Source organism: Pipistrellus hanaki (genome assembly GCF_964339955.1).
Source record: "Pipistrellus hanaki genome assembly, chromosome: 12".
Taxonomy (NCBI): Eukaryota; Metazoa; Chordata; class Mammalia; order Chiroptera; family Vespertilionidae; genus Pipistrellus; species Pipistrellus hanaki.
Window position 1 is genome coordinate 56,349,690 of NC_140514.1, and position 20,578 is coordinate 56,370,267.

Below are 20,578 nucleotides of genomic sequence, written 5' to 3' on the forward strand. Positions count from 1 at the left end.
ATGCTAACTTTCTTGACAACTCTCTTGGCACTATTGAGGCCATGCTACTGACCAGACAGCCTGAATTTACCATGTCTAAGGCCAGACAGCTTGGATTAACTTCCCCATTTCAACCTGAGTTTCAAAGCTGGGACAGGAATGGGAAACATTTATATACTGAGAGCGCTAAAATATGGGCATGCCCACAAACATGCATCTGGCTGAAAACGAGAGCAACATCACCAAAGTCTCCAGGTCCCCAGTGGGCTTTATTATAGTTTTAATAATTCAGGGGTCTTTACTGGCACAGCTCCAGTTGTCCCCCCAACATTCTGTTCTTTTCTGTAGTTAATCTTAACCTGCTATTGGAAAGAAAAGGCTGTGTTGCTTTTTTTGTATGTGTGACAAATACTGAAAATTCCTTTTGCATGTTTTTGTAACTCCTTCCTCCGAGAAAAACAAAGCACTGGGGAAAAACCAACCAAACATAACAATGACAAAAATGACAAACGTCCACCTCCTCCTTTCGCAGGAAGGCTCACCTGAAGGCACAGCATGATTCTGTAAGGACAGGGCTTTGTTTGCCATGTGCCTTCCAGGTTGTGCCCTCCTCGCTCTCCACTGCGACTTTCAGTCTAGGCCAGAGTAACTCTTTTCCACCACATCTTCAAAGTAGGGATGGGGATAGTGCGGGGAGGAAGGGGCATATCACCTTTCTTTTCAAAGCCTGCTGCTGGTAGTGATGCAGGTCCTGGAAAGTCTACATGTCCCACACTGCATGGAAATACGTGTACTGCAGTCAGCTGTTTCAGCACCAATGTCACCAGCACAATCTTGCTGGGGTTACTGCAATCTCTTGTTACCAGAAGATCTGTATGAGCTACAAGGGCACTGATACCAATTTGCCTTGTAAGGGGAAGAAGTCACACTAAAAGGATACAACAGCTTTCCTCCTTTCCCACCCCACAAGTCCCAAGGTCAAGATTTCATCTTACTTGACCAGGATCACTGGGCCCTAATTCAAGGCCAGACTAGGAGAATTTATGTCAGCGGCAAATATCTCTATGGCCCTAAGCTGGTTTATTAGGACATTGTGACTTGACATTTATTTTAGTAAAAAGGGATTTGTTTAAGCCCTTCCAAATATAATTTTAACTCTCTACCTCTACCCTTACCCCTAGTAGTTTGACCCTTTGGCTTCCTCAAAAAGCTCAAGAGACTTCCCAAGCTCTGCTTGCAGATGGTAGACAACTTTGCCCTCACTCCTTACACCGGATAGCCTGACCCACACTGGGAAACATTTCATGGAAGATAAAGTTTTCCACAGGCTGATTTCTTGAGTCCTTGGGGCGTCTCAAAATTACAATTTTCCAATTCAACATAAAGTTAAAAAAGAGTATTTCAGATAAGAATAATAATAACGAGTAAGTAATATGGTTGGGAATAAATGAACTATTTCACATATAATTTTAAATTAAGGTAAAGATTTGGTTAGGAAATATTCAGGAGTATAGCTGGAAAAGAAAATAAGAAACAAAGGTAAAGTAAGTGTTAAAATGTTTGTTTTCTTAGCAGTTTTCTGGCATGTTATTCAAAAAGATCTATATCAGCACAATAAAAATGCAGAATTGAAATATTATGATAAGTGAAATTAAGTCAACCAGAAATACTTGACTCTTTGCTATGCTCACCTAACTGTCACTGCTCTGTGCTATCATGCCCTCGTTCATATGTGGCACCTCCCAGGCACAAGAGAAAAAGAATCAGCAGGAACGAGCACAGGCCTTCAGGTGCCTTAATATTACAGGAAAACTGGCATTCCATATCCGAACTGGGGTTTGGCCTACTTGGACCAAGCTTATCAACTATGACAGAAGTACTAACAGAAATTTCATAATTATCTGAAATAAATGTTTTCACTTTGGAACAAACTAACCAATCTATTCTTTAGACTAGGAAACCTAATCGTTCCACAAAAATAAAAAAATATGCCTATTTTGGAACACGATGATTGTTTCAAGCAGCTTGAACACAGTATTACTAGCCTAATTCCTTTGTTTTAGGGTTATCATTTGTGTGTCAAGAGACCTTTTCTCAGCCTAGGAACCAGACTTTAGATCTGGCCTGTAGTTAACACCCTGGTAGACAAATATAACATCCATAAATAGGTAGAAATACATACAAAATTATTGTTTTACTCTGGTTTAAGGTTGTTGTTGACTTAATCTTACAGTTTTAAATTCAGAGAAAAAAAATCTGAGCCACAGAAATAGAAAACAAAGGATGTTTTCCTATAATAAGCTCAACCTTAATAGTTCTTATATTAAGAACTTCAATTTGTATGGAATTCAACTTAAAGTTCTTTTAAACTTTTCTCACACTTGAAAAAATTGTTACATATATGGCTTTGGCTCGTGATTATATTCTTAGGTTTATGTCAAAGTATAAAAGGACTGCAGGCTGAACCCAGAAGCAGCTCTGGGTCAGGAATGCAATCTCAATTAATTAGGTATCCCAGCTGGGCAGTGGGTTTGCAGCTGTTAACTTGATCAATGACTTACCTAAATGTCATCTCTACTGATGCGCTTATAAATTACCAACAAGTGAGACTAATGTACAGGTGCTAATTTATTTAAACTGTTCTCTACACTTCTACATTACTTTATAAACTGCATCTGGCACCTAATGTTAGCTGTCAGTTGTACTTAGACATGCCTGTCCTAACGACTCTGTTCATTAGAAGTGAGCACAAATTATGAAATATTGTGAAAAATGATACATCAAATGGAATGGGCACAGCAAATCAATTAGGGAAACTTCATACAGCATATTCACACTTAGGAGAATAAAACATTCTGGTTTCAGAATGAGGTCTATAGTACCAATTAAAAAGTAATTGGTAGACTTCAACAGTGTTATATATCAATTTGCTGGCTTTTTTCCTGAAACTCTATGGTAATGTAGAAGTTAACTTTTAATTCCCAGATAAAAACATTAGTATATGTAAATGCAACTCTGCATTCATATTATTTAACTGAAATGTCTCCAAAATATTTATAACTGATACAGCCTAACTCAAAAAAAGCAAATGCAAATATCAGTGGCCCTCAACTTCTATGTGTTTACAGCATGATTTTGAGAAAAATGATTTTTGATGGTACATGTGAAAGGATTAAAAGACTAAACAATACTAAGCAATTAGCAATCACTGTAACCTGGAATCTAGCATAACAATGAGTTATCCTACCTAATAAAAGAGCAATATGAAATTAACCATCACGCCTCTACACCCACAAGCCACGCCCACCAGCCAATCAGAGAGATTATGCAAATTAACCACAACCAAGATGGCTGTGGTCAGAGAGAGCAGGAAGGAGGCTTGGGTTTCCCAGGCAACAGAAGAAGCCAAGCTTTCTGCCTGCCCTTGCTGTCCTAAGCCTCCACTCAAGACTTCAAAGTTTCAATGATAGAAGGTAAACAAACCCAAACAGAAATGGTGGCAGCCACAAAGCAAGCAAGGGGGCTTGGCTCCGCTCCAGGCTACAAAGTTTCAATTGTAGAAGGTAAATAAACTCCAGATACCAGGGTCTCTGCTTGGGTTGCCAGGGGGCATGGCCAGCCTGCAAACCACCACAGGCCCCTAGCTCAGGTCATTCCACACCCCAAGGGAACTCCCACCCTGATCGGGGACACCCTTCAGGGCAAACCACCTGGCCCCACCCATGCACCAGGCCTCTATCCTATCTAATAAAAGAGAAATACACAGATTGACCATCACTCCAACACACAAGATAGCTGCCTCCATGTGGTCAAAGATCCTGCCCCTATGTGGACACAAGATGGCTACCACAAGATGGTCAACAGGGGAGGGTAGTTGGAAAGCATCAGGCCTGCAAGGGAGGGCAGTTGTGGGGAGGTTAGTTAGGGGCAAACAGGCTGGCAGGGGAGCGGTTAGGGGTGATCAAGCTGGCAGGCAGAAGTGGTTAGGGGCAATCAGGAAGGCAGGCAGGTGAGCAATTGGGAGCCAGCAGTCCTGGATTGAGAGAGGGATGTCTCACTGTCCGGTGGGATTGGGCCTAAATAGGCAGTCGGACATCCCTCGAGGGGTCCCAGATAAAGAGGGTGCAGACTGGACTGAGGGACATCCCCCCCCTCCATGCACAAATTTCGTGCACCGGGCCTCTAGTAATGTCTATAAAATTCTATGGGCACTGACTACACTATTCACTGGCCAGCCTTTAGCCTCAGTCACTATTTAAGGACAAATGTTTTCTGCCCTGCCTCTGTTACAGACTATGAGGTTTATTGCTTTGCTAGAGGCCTGATGCACAAAATTTTATGCAAGGGGCTTGGCCCTCGCACCCCCAGCTTAATCCAAAAGGTCATTCTGCTATTCAGTCTAATTAGCATATTAGCTCTTTATTATATAGGATGGTTTCCAAACATAAGATCTTGTTTTGACCAAAGTGTAAAGGCTTTACACTGAATTTACATGGAATCACATTCCGGATCTTCTGCCATATCTGCACATTATCTAGACCAGGGGTGAGGAACGTCCATCCTGTGGACCATATAAGGCCTGCAAAGTCATTTGGTCTGACCCTACCAAGGTATTAGGGATGAGTTAATTAAATGTTTAACCAAACACAGCAGGCTATAACAAAACCCACTCAGCTCAATGCTCAGTTGACAGGTTCCCTCTCATAGTAATATATACTGTTACAGCCAAAAAATATTTATATATAGACTGATCAGCATTTGGCAGTTACCAGTGAAAGGTTAACAGAACAGGAGTTGAGAACTACTGTATTAAGATCTATTTCAAAATATTTGGCTTGTATTTTAAGCACTTTCAGCAAGACACCATATACACTACTCATTGTTAGAGGGACCTGTGTTTTCTCTTATTAGGTTTTCTGAAGGTTATCAGTAACACCATAGTGGTTTACTGTGAAAGAGCAATAAGGGATTTCTTTTTTTACAATACACTTTAAAAAATCAGGCAAAAATTAAGCTTTTTGAAATGGACAAAATCTATACCTGTTCATGACCAATTTCTTTTTAGCTAATTTGTTATTTTGCCAACTGAAAATATTTTTATATAAACTTAATACCAAGATTGAGCATTAAATATAGCAAATTCTGCAAAAAAACAAAACAAAAACCAAACAAACAGAAAAAAACAAACAAAACTGTAGCAGATACACAAGCTGTAGGTTTAATAATTTAAAATCTTATAAATAATGTAACTTTAAAGTAAATAGCAACAGTGACAAGCAGAATTATTTTTAGTCATAAAATTGTATCTGATTTTTTTTATTTTAAGAACCCATGTCTGAACTCTTTTTAAAGCTTTATTAAGTTAAGGATACACTAGCATGTAAGATTAGCTAAATACAATTTTTCAGACGTAAGTTATATACGCTACACTCAGTGAGGCCAGAGGCCAGAATTCTACCCAAGTTCAATCTTCTGGAACAAAGTTGTAAGCTTAGAAATCAACAACAAAAAAGCCCATGAAGAGCAGAAATAGCTGACATAAATTCACGATTTTACTTAGCAGGAAGGTCATATAGGTCCTCATGCTGAGGCCAATAGCCCTTAGTTTTAATCACCTACCTAACAAGTTTAGTTATGCCAGAAGGTTGGAAGTCATGAGAGAGGCTAGAGGCAGATGGCAGACACATATACATGGACATTTTGACAGGAAAGGAGATGTCAGGATCCAGAATAAAGCATAGCCAGGCCATTCAGCACAGGAACAAACATTCACTATGAGCCACAGTCGGGTATCACAGCTTAACAACCGTACTATAAAGAAAAATCCTGAGGCACTGTAAGATAAAGTTATACTCACTAAACTCTACAAATAAGGCTGGGGAAACTGAAACTTATCTTAGAAAATGTTACCCAAAACAATAATCTTTGAAAGTATAGAAAAATAGCTTTTGGGTTCAGAAAGACCTTGTATATAGCCTTGGTTTCTTCAACAATGAATACTTACTACCTCTTACGGATTTTATAAACATTAAATGTGATAAAGTGTATCAGGCTCCCAGACAGCAACCTGCACATGTATAAGCGATATTTAGTAAGTGGTGGCATTTTTTCATTACAAATCATTAAAACTAGGTTTCCCTTTTTGGAAAAATTTCATTCTGTGGAGTATCTAATTCCATGATCAGATTAAATAAAAGAAAAGTTATTGAACCTAATTTTAATTTATATGTTAAAAGCCAAACACATTATACAAAGCATTATAAATTCTATATAACAGCAATTATAAATTCTATATAAATTCTATATAACAGTAATTGCAATGCTCTTCCAAAGACTCCTGGAGGCTTAAAGTATTTTCCTGATTTTGGATATCAAACCATTTATTTTTGTGTTTAGAAATAATTAAACATTATGTCAGTATGGAAATTAAATAAGACCCATCAGTATAATGTCTTTCAAGTTATACACACAGTCAAAACATCTTACAAAAATAGTTTTGAAAATAGGAACCATAATAGGTGTATAATTTTAATGCCATGGTAACAGTTGGTTGTCACTATCCTCTTTGCTTTCATATCTACTCAGATGCCAATGAGGGCCCACTAACTTTAATAAAATGCCAAGAGTTAATTGATATAATACGTGAGACTTCGAGAAGCAGATCCATCGCTTGAGGAAGGTCTAGCACAGCAGAATCAGGTCACTGGTGTCAGGAAAATGACAATACTCCCTCACACGGGTTTTTAGACAGGGAGACAAGACAAAACACCAAACTATTATACAACACCGCCTCCAGTTTATGTCACTCAGTGATGAATCAATGTACTCAAAGGTATTTCAGATTATTCTCCCCAACATTCAGTGTCAGATGGCATGGAAGATTTGTGTTGCAAAGGAAATTAGAAAACTAGAAAGTGATTCAGGCTATGGTAGATTTTATTTATTCATTAACACATTGCATTAATCTCACGTTCCTATATTAGTTAGGCAAGCAGCTGGTATTACTTTAGAGACCCAAAAAACAAGTGCAGAATGCTGTGACTTGCTAATATCACAGTATTGGTTAGTGACACCACAAAAAAATCTCCTCATCCCAGGTTTTGCATTTTCCTACAACATCACTTCAGCAACAATGAACTTATTTTTAAAAAATTCACTGAACAAGTTGCACATGTTCTGCATCTATATTCCTCACAATTCAAGAAATTCAGTTTCATTTAAGAAGATTCTATATATATAAACAAGTAATTGGAGATTTTTTCATATTAATTCATGATTTCATTACTTTTTTTTTTGCTAAATCTAAAGAAGATTTTTATAAGTTATATTCTATTACCACAATGACACAAATTACATCAACTTACTTTCACCATATAGCTATCATCTCCTACATTTACATAGTGATGTTTAACATGTCTTCTCTGGAAAACAATTCTATATTTTAAAAACCAGAACTAAACATATTGTCTCTGACTGAATGACAGAATCCTTTAAGATTTCTCTAAATAATATAAAAAGTATACTCCAGATGGAAACACCAATGTATGTCTATTTTAAACATCTTAACAAAAAAAATTAAAGATATTTTCATATATGAAAATAGATACTTAAGAAAACATTTTTTTTTTTGTTGCCAATCCTCACTGGAGGATATTTTCTCCCACTGCTTTTAAGAGCCAGTGGAGGGGAGGGAGAAAGGGAAGGGGGGAGAGAGACACACACACCCAGGTTTGTGCCCTTGACCAGGAATTGAACCCATAACCCTTTGGTGCATGGGCTGACACTCTAACCACTGGCCAGGGAGAGATTTTAAATCTTAAAAGTATTTACTTAAATTCATTTCTTAGATGGTTTTTGCTATCATTATTTTAGCAATTGTTAATAAGCAGTATAAAAAAACTTTGATATATAAAAGAATAAATGGTTTAATCTAAATACAATGGCACCTAATTTACCTACATGAACATTATACATACAGTGAGCCTAGACATTTAATAAGTTACCTGAATTAAATTATAGATCATGTCTACTTTGTAAAAATTAAATTCTCATGAAAATAATTATAACAATCCAAACTAATATTCTGATAAAATATCCAAGCAATGAACTAACCATTCCAAACAACCTAATTCATTTTTATACTTAGGATGTGAAAATGTTTATATCTTCAGATAGAATTTCAAACTCTTGACTGATTCTGTTTCTCTCAGTGAGCTAATTATGCCATCTGTACATCCCAAAAGGTTGTAAAGGCAGGTCAAGTCAGTTTGAGAGTGGGATCTTGCAGAGAACTCAGGAACACAGAGGTCAGAGGAGAGAGGGGAGGACCATTTAAAAACCAGACAATAAGCCCTGGCCAGTGTGGCTCAATTGGTTGGAATGTCCTCTCCTGCACTGAAGTCGAGGTTCAATCCCCGGTCAGAGCACATACCCAGTTTTGGGTTTGATCCCAGTTAGGGTATATATGGAAGGCAACCAATTGATGTTTCTCCCCCTCTCCCCTCCCTTCATCTCTCTCTAAATTCAATAAAAACATATTTTCAGGTGAGGATTAAAGAAAAATAAAGCCAACAGTAATTTAAAAATTTTTAAAGTAATTTTAAAAAGTTTTATCCTCCCCACAAAACTGCCAGGCCCAGATAACTTCACTGATTAATTCAACCAGATATTTAAAAAAGATTTAATACCAATTCTTCACAAACTCTTCTAAAAATGGAAGAGATCATTTCCCAACTCATACAATGAGGCCAATATTACCCTGATGTCAAAATCAGACAGAGACATTAAAACTATAGACCAGTATCAATTAGAGGTAAAACTCAGCAAAATGGCAGCAAGCCTAATCCAGAAACACATAAAAAATTATTATCCACATTGACAGAGTGGGCTTTATTCCAGGAAACAAAGTTAAACATCCAAATCAATTAATGTAAAAACAAAACAAAAAAACCCTAAAAAACCAAGTAATATTATTACTACTTTTCTCAAGATTATAATTCAAGAATGGCATGTGACTAGCATCCTAACATATTCTCAAATCACTTGGACATGCCCTTTCTTTGAAAATTCCAATATATAGTTAAGTTGATTAAAAAAAAAACAAAAAAAAACATGGGGCTTAGATTTATTTATGGGATTTCCTATAAACCTAACTCTATTTCCATTACCATTTGTTTTATCATTTTGTAAGAAAGCTAAATTTAAGACTACCTGCAGGATAAATGTTTCCAAATTGTGTATAAGCATTCATAGTGGCGCCTATGACCTTAAATCAAGGAAAACATCCATTTCTAGGTGAAATCGAAAACTCACCACACTTTATTATGCTTCAAATTCAGAGTAGCATCTCTCTTTGAAACCATAGTTTCAACTTGCAAAGTACTTTTCCTTATTCTGACAGTTTGATTAAATTTTCACAGACCTGAAGGGCTCAGGCTGAAGAACAGTGCTTTCAGCATCTAAAAGTTTACAGCAATTACTTTCCACAGAGCAACTGTACTCACATCAATATCCTCTTGCGTAAAAGTTTCTGGATCTTCTCCCATCATGTTGGCTAAATGTCTCTTCCCTATGTTGAACTCCTCAATCTGCTTTTTAATGAAATCCACTGTGTAGGTTTCACGTCTTAAGGCTTTAACATTTTTCTTTGTTGTTACAACTGTGACATGCTTTAGCCTCAATATCTAACAGAAAATATATATGGAAAGAAAAGAAAAAAAATTATATTAAACAATGATCTGTAGGCCACTGTCTAAATAAAACGAGATATTCAAACAGTTGTCTTCTTTATTATAGCACTCAATTGGCAGGACTCTGCAAACAAGGTAAAAGGCCTGTGAAGGAAGGTGTTAGAATTGTCACGGCTCAAAGCCTATGCTTACAAAGTAGTTTAAATTATTAGCACTTCAACACAATGAAAACAAAAACACTACCCACATCCATATTTGATACTGATCCATCAACTTCAGTGACTTGTGATATATAGATATAGATATATATATCCTCACTGTAGGTTATTTTTTCCATTGTTTTTTAGAGAAAGTGAAAGCGAGGGAAGGAAGGAAAAAAGAAGGGGGGGGGGGCAGGGAGAGAGGGAGAGAGGTGAGAGACGCATTGACTGGCTGCCTCCCACTAACTACTGAGCAAACAGGCCAGGGCTACTTGTGATACCTGACATACACGAGATGAAGAGTGACCATGCCACTTGCTTAAAAAGAGGCAAAGGTACCAGAGGACAGAAACTAGCATGCAGTAGAAGGGGAGGTAAAGGGACATGTACCTTAGACTATAGGCACTCACCTTGTTTAGAGTACAAATGCAGCCTATCTTTAAATGCCTTAAAAAGAATAGGTTTAGCTTAGTTTGAAACTTTATTCCCATGGACCTTATTTTAAATTGACACAATGAGGAAACTGCTTCACTAAAAATAAAGACAATTTCTTAGTATTAATTTGGTTCAATATGCTCTTTAAAAATAAGGGCCTTCACATCCTCTTAAGCTATCAGTAATGCTGTCACACTTGCTGCTGTGACTCTCTTATGCTCTGGCAATAGGAATCTTCCCCCCATCAGCATGAGTATTTCTCCTGCAACAAAGGAAAAGAACCTGAAAAATGTGTTCAGTGGCCGTTCAGCAGCTGGAGAGAACTAGAACAGATCTTTCTTTTCCTGGCTTTTCTCAAAATCTTTAATCTGTGGTTCTCAACCTGACTGCTGCCTCAACAAGTCTAAACACTCTTAAGCAATATTCAGACTTAGTAACTCATTCATTTTCCTTTTCATAGATATAAAAATCTCTTTTTAAGCCTGTGCTTACAAAGTAGTTTAAATGACTAGCATTTCAACACGTTAAAAACAAAAATACTACTCACACTGATACTGATCTATCAACTTCAGCTACTTGGGAGATGTGTGTGTGTGTGTGTGTGTGTGTGTTTTAATCCTCACTATAGGATACTTTTTTCCAGTGCTTTCAGAGAAAGTGGAAGGAGGAGGAAGAGGGAGAAATAGGGAAGGAAGCAGGAAGGGAGGGAAAGAGAAAGAGAGAGACAGAAACAAAGACGTGAGACACCACCAGCACCATCCCTCTCTAACCCTTTGAGAATCAAAGATTCAAATAACTCTATAGTAATTTGTCACCACAGTTACAATAGAAAAGGAAAAAATATTGAGGACAAATATTAATAGAAAATATCCAATTAATAGAAAAATTATGTTCCAAACTCTCACAAATTAAAAGTGATAAAATAGTTCCTTGCTATTCTTTGATGAGTAAGGAAGAGCAATTTAAGTTTCTCTTGGTATTATGAGCAGACAATTATGCTTTTTTACAATGCTCTGGTGATACAATGTTACTACTGATGAGTAAAACCATGCACCAAACTGGCTCGTGTGTATAGTTAGGCTGCCCTTATATAGAGAGCCTATTTTCACACCCCTGCTACCTCTCCTCAGTCAAATGCCACTACACCAATTCCCTATGCCAACAGTTTTAGCATCTTTCCCCAGCTTTTCTTTAGATTCCACTGTCTTCTTTGAACAGTGAAGAAAGTTACCTCCAATACTCAAAGTGAAAATGCTTTTCTGCCCCAAGAGACATGGCAAAAGGTATGAATTTGGGGAATAAAAATAACAGTCATAGAGTAGAGGTAATTCTTCCAAATGTTCATTGCCAAAACGATGATTACACCGGTGTAAATAATATGCCAAATGTTTTTGTCCATAGCTAAAACAATCCATTCATAATACAGATAAACCCACTATGCCTCCCACCAATCACCAACCACAACCCTCAGGAGAAAAGAAGTCTTCCAGTGAACATGGCTCCATTCACTGACATAATGAATGCTAGAGGAAGGACAACGTTAGGGAGGAAAGTGATGTGTTCCATTTGGGCATGATGGGTTCTAGGAGGCAGATGGCTGTGTGTGTGTGTGTGTGTGTGTGTGTGTGTGTGTGTAAAGATCTGAGCTGGAGATATGGTCTGTTAATCACATAGTACTACATGAAGCAGGGGAAATAGCAGGCTTTAGTGTTCCAATGAGAAACATCTCTTCTATGCAAAGAAGCAAAATAGTTCGTGAGGGTGAAGTAAGGTTACTTATGTCTTCTGGCCACTATTTTCTTTGTGAAATAGGTCATGAGATGGTCTACAGGCTGAGAAGTGATAGGTTTGATGGACTGCATACTTCATATCCAAAGAATGGTTGTAAAGGGTAGACAGAGCAATGGGGGTGGGGGGAAGAGTAGTAAAAACAACAATGTATGTGGCTATTCATGCTGAATATTAGCTGCGGGGATAATTCCAAAGAAATCTACATGGTTTACACTATGTGCAAATTTTCTCCACCAGTTACATTTTTATTTCCTTTGTTTTTTTCAGTGGTATACTCAATGCAATACTTAGTTCAGCAGTTTTATCTGAAAACAGACTGTACTCTTCAGAATTCCAAAGGGTTCCATTCCCACACAACACTTCTCTCCTGCACTCAGGTCTACTGGATCACAGTACTGCAACCCTTTTAAACTCCCATTAGCACTACCCTTGTTTTTTATTAAATTCAGTCATTTGCCGAAACCGGTTTGGCTCAGTGGTAGAGCGTCGGTCTGTGGACTGAAGGGTCCCACGTTCGATTCCGGTCAAGGGCATGTACATTGGTTGCGGGCACATCCCCAGTAGGGGGTGTGCCAGAGGCAGCTGGTTGGTGTTTCTCTCTCATCGATGTTTCTAGCTCTCTATCTCTCTCCCTTCCTCTCTGTAAAAATCAATAAAATATATTTAAAAAAAAAATTCAGTCATTTTAGGATTTGTTCTTTTGGCCCAATATGAGTGTTTAAAAAATATGAGATTATCCCATTTAAGTGGGCTTTAATAGATATTATCTTATTTTTAATCTTATTTTATCTTTAAATTTTTTATGCTTCCTTCCTGTTTTCATTCTTTTGCTATATGGTCTGTGCTTTTTAAAATCCATCTTTTGATCTGACAATTTAGACAGTACATAGCCTATTTTTATTTTACTAATTTTCATTCATGTCTCTGATAAAATGTTTACACGTTAAAGTTGGAGAACCTACCTATTATACTTTAGTAATAAAGCAATACCCAATGAATTCTTCACTTACTTTAAAAAAAAACACAACATTTTATTGATTTTTTACAGAGAGGAAGGGAGAGAGACAAAAAGTTAGAAACATCGATGAGAGAGAAACATCGATCAGCTGCCTCCTGCACACTCCCTACTGGGGATGTGCCCGCAACCAAGATACATGCCCTTGACCAGAATCGAACCTGGGACCTTTTGACGCTCTATCCACTGAGCCAAACCGTGAATAAGTAGGTTTTGGCTCTTCACCTACTTATTCTCTTTTTTCAATCACAGTAATTACTTATTATTCTGTCCTCCATATATGTATATACACACACATACATACATGTGTGTGTGTGTATACATTTATGTATATATACATGCATATACACTGAGTGGCCAGAGTATTATGACCACCCCATCAGTACTTTGTTGGGCCACCTTTTGCCTTCAACACTGCAGCGATTCTTCTTGGCATTGACGCCACGAGATGCTGAAAGGTGATGCGAGGAATCTGACACCATGTCTGATGGATAGCACTGTCCAGCCTGTGAGATTTGATGGTTGTGGAACCAGCTGCCTGATGGCTCTTTTAACTTCGTCCCACAAATGCTCTATTGGATTGATATCTGGTGATTGTGGGGCCACCTAAGCAAGGTAAAGTCTCCCTCATGTTCTTGAAGCCGCTCCTGCACAATACGAGCACCGTGGCATGGAGCATTATCTTGTTGAAAGAAGCCATCTCCATTGGGATACGCCATCAACATGACAGGATGAACTTGATCAGCAACTGTACTTAGGTATGTTGTGCTATTCAGACGTTGTTCCACATGCATTGAAGGCCCAAATCTGCCAGGAAAACATGCCCCAAACCATAACACTGCCCCCACCAGCTTGAAGGGTTGTACTCATGCATATGGATTGTATGCTTTCATGCTGTTTCCGTGAAATTCTCACTCTGCCATCTGCATGATGCAACTGGAAACATGATTCATCGGAACATATAACTTTTTCAATGCCTGAAAATTCATTGGAACACAATACTTTTTCCATGACTTGTCCAATCCTTGTGTTCCTGTGCAAATTAGAGATGTTTTATCTTGGTAACTGCAGACAGCAAAAGTGTTCAGACAGGCCTTCGGCTTCCATATCCCGTATGATTCAGTGTACGGTTAATCTGCCTACAAACGTCAGGTGGTCATAATAATCTGGCCACTCAGTGTATATATATACTCAGTCTTATTTCTTGTCCCTTTTTTTCTGCATTCTGTATGACTTATAAACATTTACTCCTTGGTTTCTGTTTTTCCCCCTTTCTCTGCAGTCACTCGGAGTTTTTAGCTTCTTACTATATATCATCAGTCCATCTTCAAAATTCTTTCCTTCACAGTTTATTTAAATCATATCTGTTTCACAGAACTCTCCCTCACCCAACATTTAAAAAAATGTTCTTGGTAGTGTTAAATAATTTAAAAAAACTTCCATTTTGTTGAGTAAACATTCCTTTGTCTTTTCTTTATCTCTTTTTCACACTGTTCCTCTTTTGTTCCTACATTTTAGCATCATCTCAAATAAGAATTGATTGTTGGCTTGAAAACTCAATTATTCACTTAATTTAAAATTATTTTTTGCCCTGGCTGGTTTGGATCAGTGGATAGAGTATCAGTCTGTGGACTGAAGGGTCCCAGGTTCGATTCCTGGGTTGTGGGCTCGATCTCCAGTAGGAGGCAGCTGATTAATGATTCTCTATCACCATTGATAATTCTCTCTCTTTCTCTGTCTCTCCATTCCTGTCTGGAATCAATAAAAATATATATTTAAAATTACTTTTTGTCTTTCTCTATTCTCTAGAGTCTGTGACATGAGGTAGCTGCTTTTGTACTTTTAACATAAATGAGACTTTAAAAAGATCTGTAAAATGTTTATTGTTGTTCATAAAGGTTTTTTTTTTTTTAACATGTTCCTAATTTGCTATTTTTCAAACAACCTCTTTAGAATCTTTAAGACCTTTTAAAAAAACATTTGTACATATTGCTGAAGATTAGGACTACGTAAGTTACAAAACCATCATAGTACCAGCACCGGACTACTGAATATATTTACTAAACGCTGTGAATTATTTCAGCAATGAATTCACACAAAAAATACTTACATTCAAAGGCATCCATTATTCATCAGTACAAGCCATCAAGTAAGATGAGGCTTCAAGCAACCCGAGCAGACCTTTAGCTGAGAACAGTAAGAATCCCTGGAGAGAATATGCTTTGCCACTAAGTACAACTCCCAACGAAATTTTCTGCAGGTTCTATTTCCATCTGAGAAGCTATGGCAGAGAATTTCCCTCAGACTTGTTTTCATGGAACTGTATTGATACAACTTGACAGATATGTTTCTTTTTAAAGATAATCATCAAGTCAGGCCACTGTAATTTTAATCCAGCAGGTTGCCAAAAAAGCAGACACATTCTGACAAAGCAGTGATGTCCCAAATTTAGCCAAATGCCAGTGCTTCACACTACTTTACTGGTATTAGAGAAGTATTAAGCATTTGTTCAACTGGATAAAAATGGATCAAAAAGAATCTGTTGCTAACTTGAATAGGAAAGGCAAAAAAAAAAAAATACTTTGAGGAATAAAAGAAAAGGTAAAGACATATACAAATAAAAGAAAATGTGGACAAATATACAATATTACAACCTTCAGGAGCCCATAAGATGAGAGATGAGAAAAACAAAGACAGCAATGTGTCTACAATAAAACCAAAATACACAAGGGCTAAGCCACCAAATGCCATCGATCATTCTGGCAGACAGTTCAATCCAACAAGAGCATACCGGCTCAGTAAAAATGGAAAGTTCAAGCACTAAGAAAGTGCTTAGAAGAAAATAAAAGAGGAAATATTACCAAGATTTTAAAGTAATATTTTTCAAAACAGAAATTGGTCTACTGCTTTTCCTTACTATAAATAATAAATATTATAGAAAGCAAAATTAGCATTCCTAAATTATATTGATACATGATTTAAGAATTCATGGTAACCTTTATAGGACACAATGACTGTAAATTGCCTATAATATAGTAGAAGCCTGGTGCATGAAATTTGTGCACTGGAGGAGGGAGTCCCTCAGCCCAGCCTGCACCCTTTTGCAGTCCAGGAGCCCTCGGGGGATAGCCACCTGCAGGTTGACATCCCTCTCACAGTCTGGGATCCCTTGCTCCTAACCACTTACCTGCTTGTTCCTAACCACCTGCCTATTCACTCCTTACCGCCGGCCTGCTAGCACCTTACCACTGGCCTGCTAGCACCTTACCTCCAGCCTGCTAGCACCTCACCAAGGCCTGCTAGCACCTCACCGCTTGATCAGGGTGGTGAGAGCCCATTGGGGGTAGGGCCAGCGAGGGGGAGGGGCTGCAGGCCAATCAGGGTGGTGGGTACTCACTGAGGGCGAGGCTGCTCCAAGGGAGGAGCTTCAGAAGGTTGGCTAGTCAGCCCTACCCCGTATTGGGGTGGGGGGTGGGGGCGATCAGGGGCTGGGCTGGCCAGGGAGGGAAGGGGGTGGGGTGTGGGGGCAGCTTTGACCAGTAGGGTGTTTGATCGGGGTGGGAGAGTCCGATCAGGGGCAGGCCAGCTGGGGGGAGGGCCCACAGGAGGCTGGCAGGCCTAAACTGGCAGTTGGACATTCCCTGAGGGGTCCTAGATTGGAGAGGGTGCAGGCTGAGCTGAGGGGACCCACCCCTCCATGCACAAATTTCGTGCACCAGGCCTCTAGTCCTATAAAATAAAAGCCTAATATGAAAATTGTCCCCTTGATCAGGAGTTCAACCAGGGGGAATGGCCAACCCACTGATAGCCTGCTCCCCCTTCCCCCAGCTGGCCCTAGCCCTGATCAGCTCCCTCCACCCGGATTGGGGGCAGGGCTAGCCAACCAACCTCCTGTGTCCCCTCCCACCGGCCAGCTGGACCCCACCCGTGTACGAATTCGTACACCAGGCCTCTACTGTATATAAATCATTAAGGGTCTGATGGGGTCAGTTAAGCATTCTATTATATCTGATATTGTGCCTCGTGGTTAAACACGTGCTGTGGTGGTATTCAAGAATCTGAGGATTGCTAAGGGGCCATACTGTCTGGTATTTGTTTGGTTTTTATTTATTTCAGTGTCTGGCTCAAGTAAAGTGCTCAGTAAACATTTTCCATATGGATTAAAAAGGCTTTATTTCAAGAATAATCAGGGAGATGAGAATTGCAGTAGATGGGAGAAATTGTCACCCATCTTATTAAAAACATAGTAATACCTAAAGAAGATAGAAAAAGAGGTACACTCATAATTTAATGATGGAATGTGAACTGCTACAGCCTTTTTGAAAAGCTATGTAAGAATATCTATTAAAATTTAAGATGCAGTGGCTAGTGTGATTCAGTGATTGAGCATCAACCTATGAACCAGGAGGTCATGGTTTGACTGAGGGCTCAATACACAGGAGGGAGCGTGCAGGAGGCAGCCAATCAATGATTCTCTCTCATTACTGAGGTTTCTACCATTAGCTCCCTTCCTCTTTGAAATCTATAAAAACATATATTGCAAAAAATTTAAGATGTATACATCCTTTGCAGCAATAACCTCAAAACTCGAACTCTCTCCCACAGAAATGAAAGCATCCATCAGTACCTAAGAACTGTACCAGGATGTTTAGTGATTACTTTATTAGTGGAAGAAAATGGAAAGTAAGCAAATGCCCATCAAATGATAAAGTAACATTGATACACTCACACCAAGAATATTAGACAGCAGTTAGATTCATAATGACTTGGAGGGATTTCTATATATGTAAGTTCAGAGAAGCAAAAATATAATGAGATCCATTTTTTCAAAAGTATACATATGCATGTATGTTTGCATATGACTAAGAGAACATAGAGAAAACCATAGAAGACACACAGGTTCAGGAGTTCCAGGGGAAAGAAAGTTAGCAACTGGCATGGCACACACATGAAGTGTTAATGCATAAAAATATTCTAATATTCTGTATGCTATAGTCCTTTTTAGATACTTGTGTTTATACAGGAAAGACATACTCAAAGAGATGCGAGAAAAAATAACTCTCAGAATATTTTCCAATAAAAAAAATAAAGGTTGGTGGATATATGGATATATTCATTGATTTAGGTTAAAGTAATTTAAAAAGATAGAAAAATGATAGTCTTCTTTATCAACATAGTTTTTAGATCTTAGTGCTTGACTTCACATTTGGTAAGTTAACCACTTTCCTTCCTCGAAACATTTTCCCATTTCCACGACACCACACTGCTTTGCCTCTGTTCATGCTCAGTCCATTGGGGTTCTTCTCCTTTGACTGTCTGTCCTTCAGGGCCCTGTCCTGTTCATTCCCCATTCAGCTCCCCCTCCTCGGAGACCTGCTTCACGGCCCAGGCCTCCTACCCCGCCAGGCAGCACAGGCTTGCAAACCAGCTCTCCTCTTGAATAGACTTTCCCATCCGCGGGCCTCCCGGGGACCTCCCCGTGCACACCCACAGGTGCCTGACAGCCAAAACTAAACTCGTCTCCTTCCCTCTCAGGTCCCCTGTCAGGGAACCTCCTCATCCACCTTCCCGCTGCCCTGGGATTCATGAACTGGGCAAGTTCTGTCTTCACCTCTCCAAAGTTCTGGGGAATGTCAGAAAACAAACTGCACGGACGCAAGGCACTTGAACCTCACTCTCCTCTCCGCGGAGTGACTTCCCCCACCTGGCCTTGCAGGTCACGGCGAGTCCGGCTGCACTCGCTCCCGCGGCACGGCCTCCCCTCTCCCCCTCCGGGCCGGGCGCGCGGAGGCCGGACCAGCCCGCACCCCGCAGGGACAGCATGGGCGGGCGGGCGGCGCCCCAGTAACCCCCTCACACACCCTGCGAAACCCGGACACAACCTCCAGAGCAGCCGCTGAGCCAACACCCGCTTCCCTAACCTCACAACTCGACCACCAAGCACCCGAGACTCTCCGGTGCCGGTGGGGCCCGCGAGGCGCAGGCCTGCTTCCCATCCCCGCGCTACCGGGACCAGCATCCTAGGCCTTACCAGGGGCCCGGGAACCGACTGCAGCTCCGCGGCTTTCCACAAGACTTGTCTCGGGGCCAGGCTAACCCGTGGCCGGAGAAGGAGCCGCCGGGAAACCACGGCACCACAGGACACACAGGAGGCCGCCATCTTGGCTGCGGAGGGCCGGCCGGCGGGCGGGGGGCGGGCCAGAGGACTGCGCAGGCGCCGGGGGCGGCTCAGGGGTGGTCGGGAAGCTCCGGCGAGAAGAGACAGGGGGCGTGTCCTGCGGCCCGAGGCGGCTGATTGGGCGCGTGGGCCCGCAGGGCGTGTCTGGCCCCGCTCCCTGTCCACGTCCACGTGGACCCTGCCCCGGAGGTTCCTCCGCTGGTCCCTTCGGCACCTCTGGAGCGAAGTCGCTGACAGTCTCCTCGCTGCTTGCTGCCTTCACGTGCGCCCCGCTGCACCTTTTCCCGCTCTCCCCGAACCGGAGCCCGCGCAGCCCGCCCGCTCCGCCCTCCAGTCCGTCTTCCCCGCGCTCCGTGGCTCCTGCCTTCCTCACGCAAGCGTGGACTCCAGGCTTTGCTTCCTGTCTGCCTTCCTAGCGTGGGTTTCCCCTCCTCTCCACCCTTTTCATTCCCCAGGGCCCAGGGTGTCCACCTCCTCCAGCAACCACCAGACCAGCTTACGTTGCTTTTTGACGGTAATAATGCCAACAGGCCAAACCGAACACCGGGGAGGACGAAATGCTGCCTCATCTCTGCAGGTCACTCCCCAAGTGTCGGTACCAAGCCTCCCTTGAAGTAGGTGTTAGCTAGAGAGGACGTGTGTCCTCCCGGCAGTAACTCCGGTTGCTTCACACGGAATATAGAGCAAATGACGTAGGAAAGGGCTCTGAAAGGATTTCTAAACAGTTAGATAGGAAGGACCAGTAAAATGAAAACACAGACATACCCAGAAAATCCGAGGTCATACAACGTCAAGTAAATAGATGCCATCTACTATCATTTCTTAAAACGCAGAACATTTCGATATTAAAAAGATAGAACTGACATAATCTCAGAATAAAAAGCAGTTCTTTAAATAGAATGCATTTAGTTGTACAAAAAGCTCACTCTGTTCTTTCTTTTGTTACCTTTTAGGATAGTGAAACTTACAGCAAATTAGCAGAGGTCCAGAAATCAAACTTTATAGGTTATCGAAGTAGATGTCTTGCCCTAGCCAGTTTGGCTCAGTGGATGGAGCATCAGTTTGCAAACTGAAGAGTCCTGGGTTCAATTCTGGTCAAAGGCACATACATACCTTGGTTGCAGGCTTGATCCCCAACCCCATCTGGACAGGGGCAGGTGGAGGAGGCAACCAGTCCATGTGTCTATCACATCAATGTTTCTCTCTCTGTCTCTCCTTCCCCCTTCCATTCTTTCTAAAAAATCAGCCCTCAAGCGAGGATTAACTACAACAAAAATCGATGTATTTTTTT

At 40.5% G+C, this 20,578-nt stretch overlaps 1 protein-coding gene across 2 annotated transcripts in view; it reads right to left on the minus strand.

The window, feature by feature from the left end:
- MRPS9 (mitochondrial ribosomal protein S9) overlaps positions 1-19,310 on the minus strand; it is a 57,611-nt gene extending 38,301 nt beyond the window's left edge. Inside the window, exons 1-2 of one of the 2 annotated variants that reach the window (XM_084900910.1) lie at positions 19,141-19,308; positions 9,483-9,662 (exon numbers count right to left, since the gene is read on the minus strand). In XM_084900910.1, the coding sequence (XP_084757036.1) occupies positions 9,483-9,662; positions 19,141-19,269 (309 nt within the window). In that variant the 5' untranslated portion in view covers positions 19,270-19,308. Of the gene's footprint in view, positions 1-9,482; positions 9,663-19,140 lie in introns of both variants that reach the window. The other variant, XM_084900911.1, reaches the window with a different exon arrangement.
- Between the last annotated feature and the right edge of the window lie 1,268 nt (positions 19,311-20,578).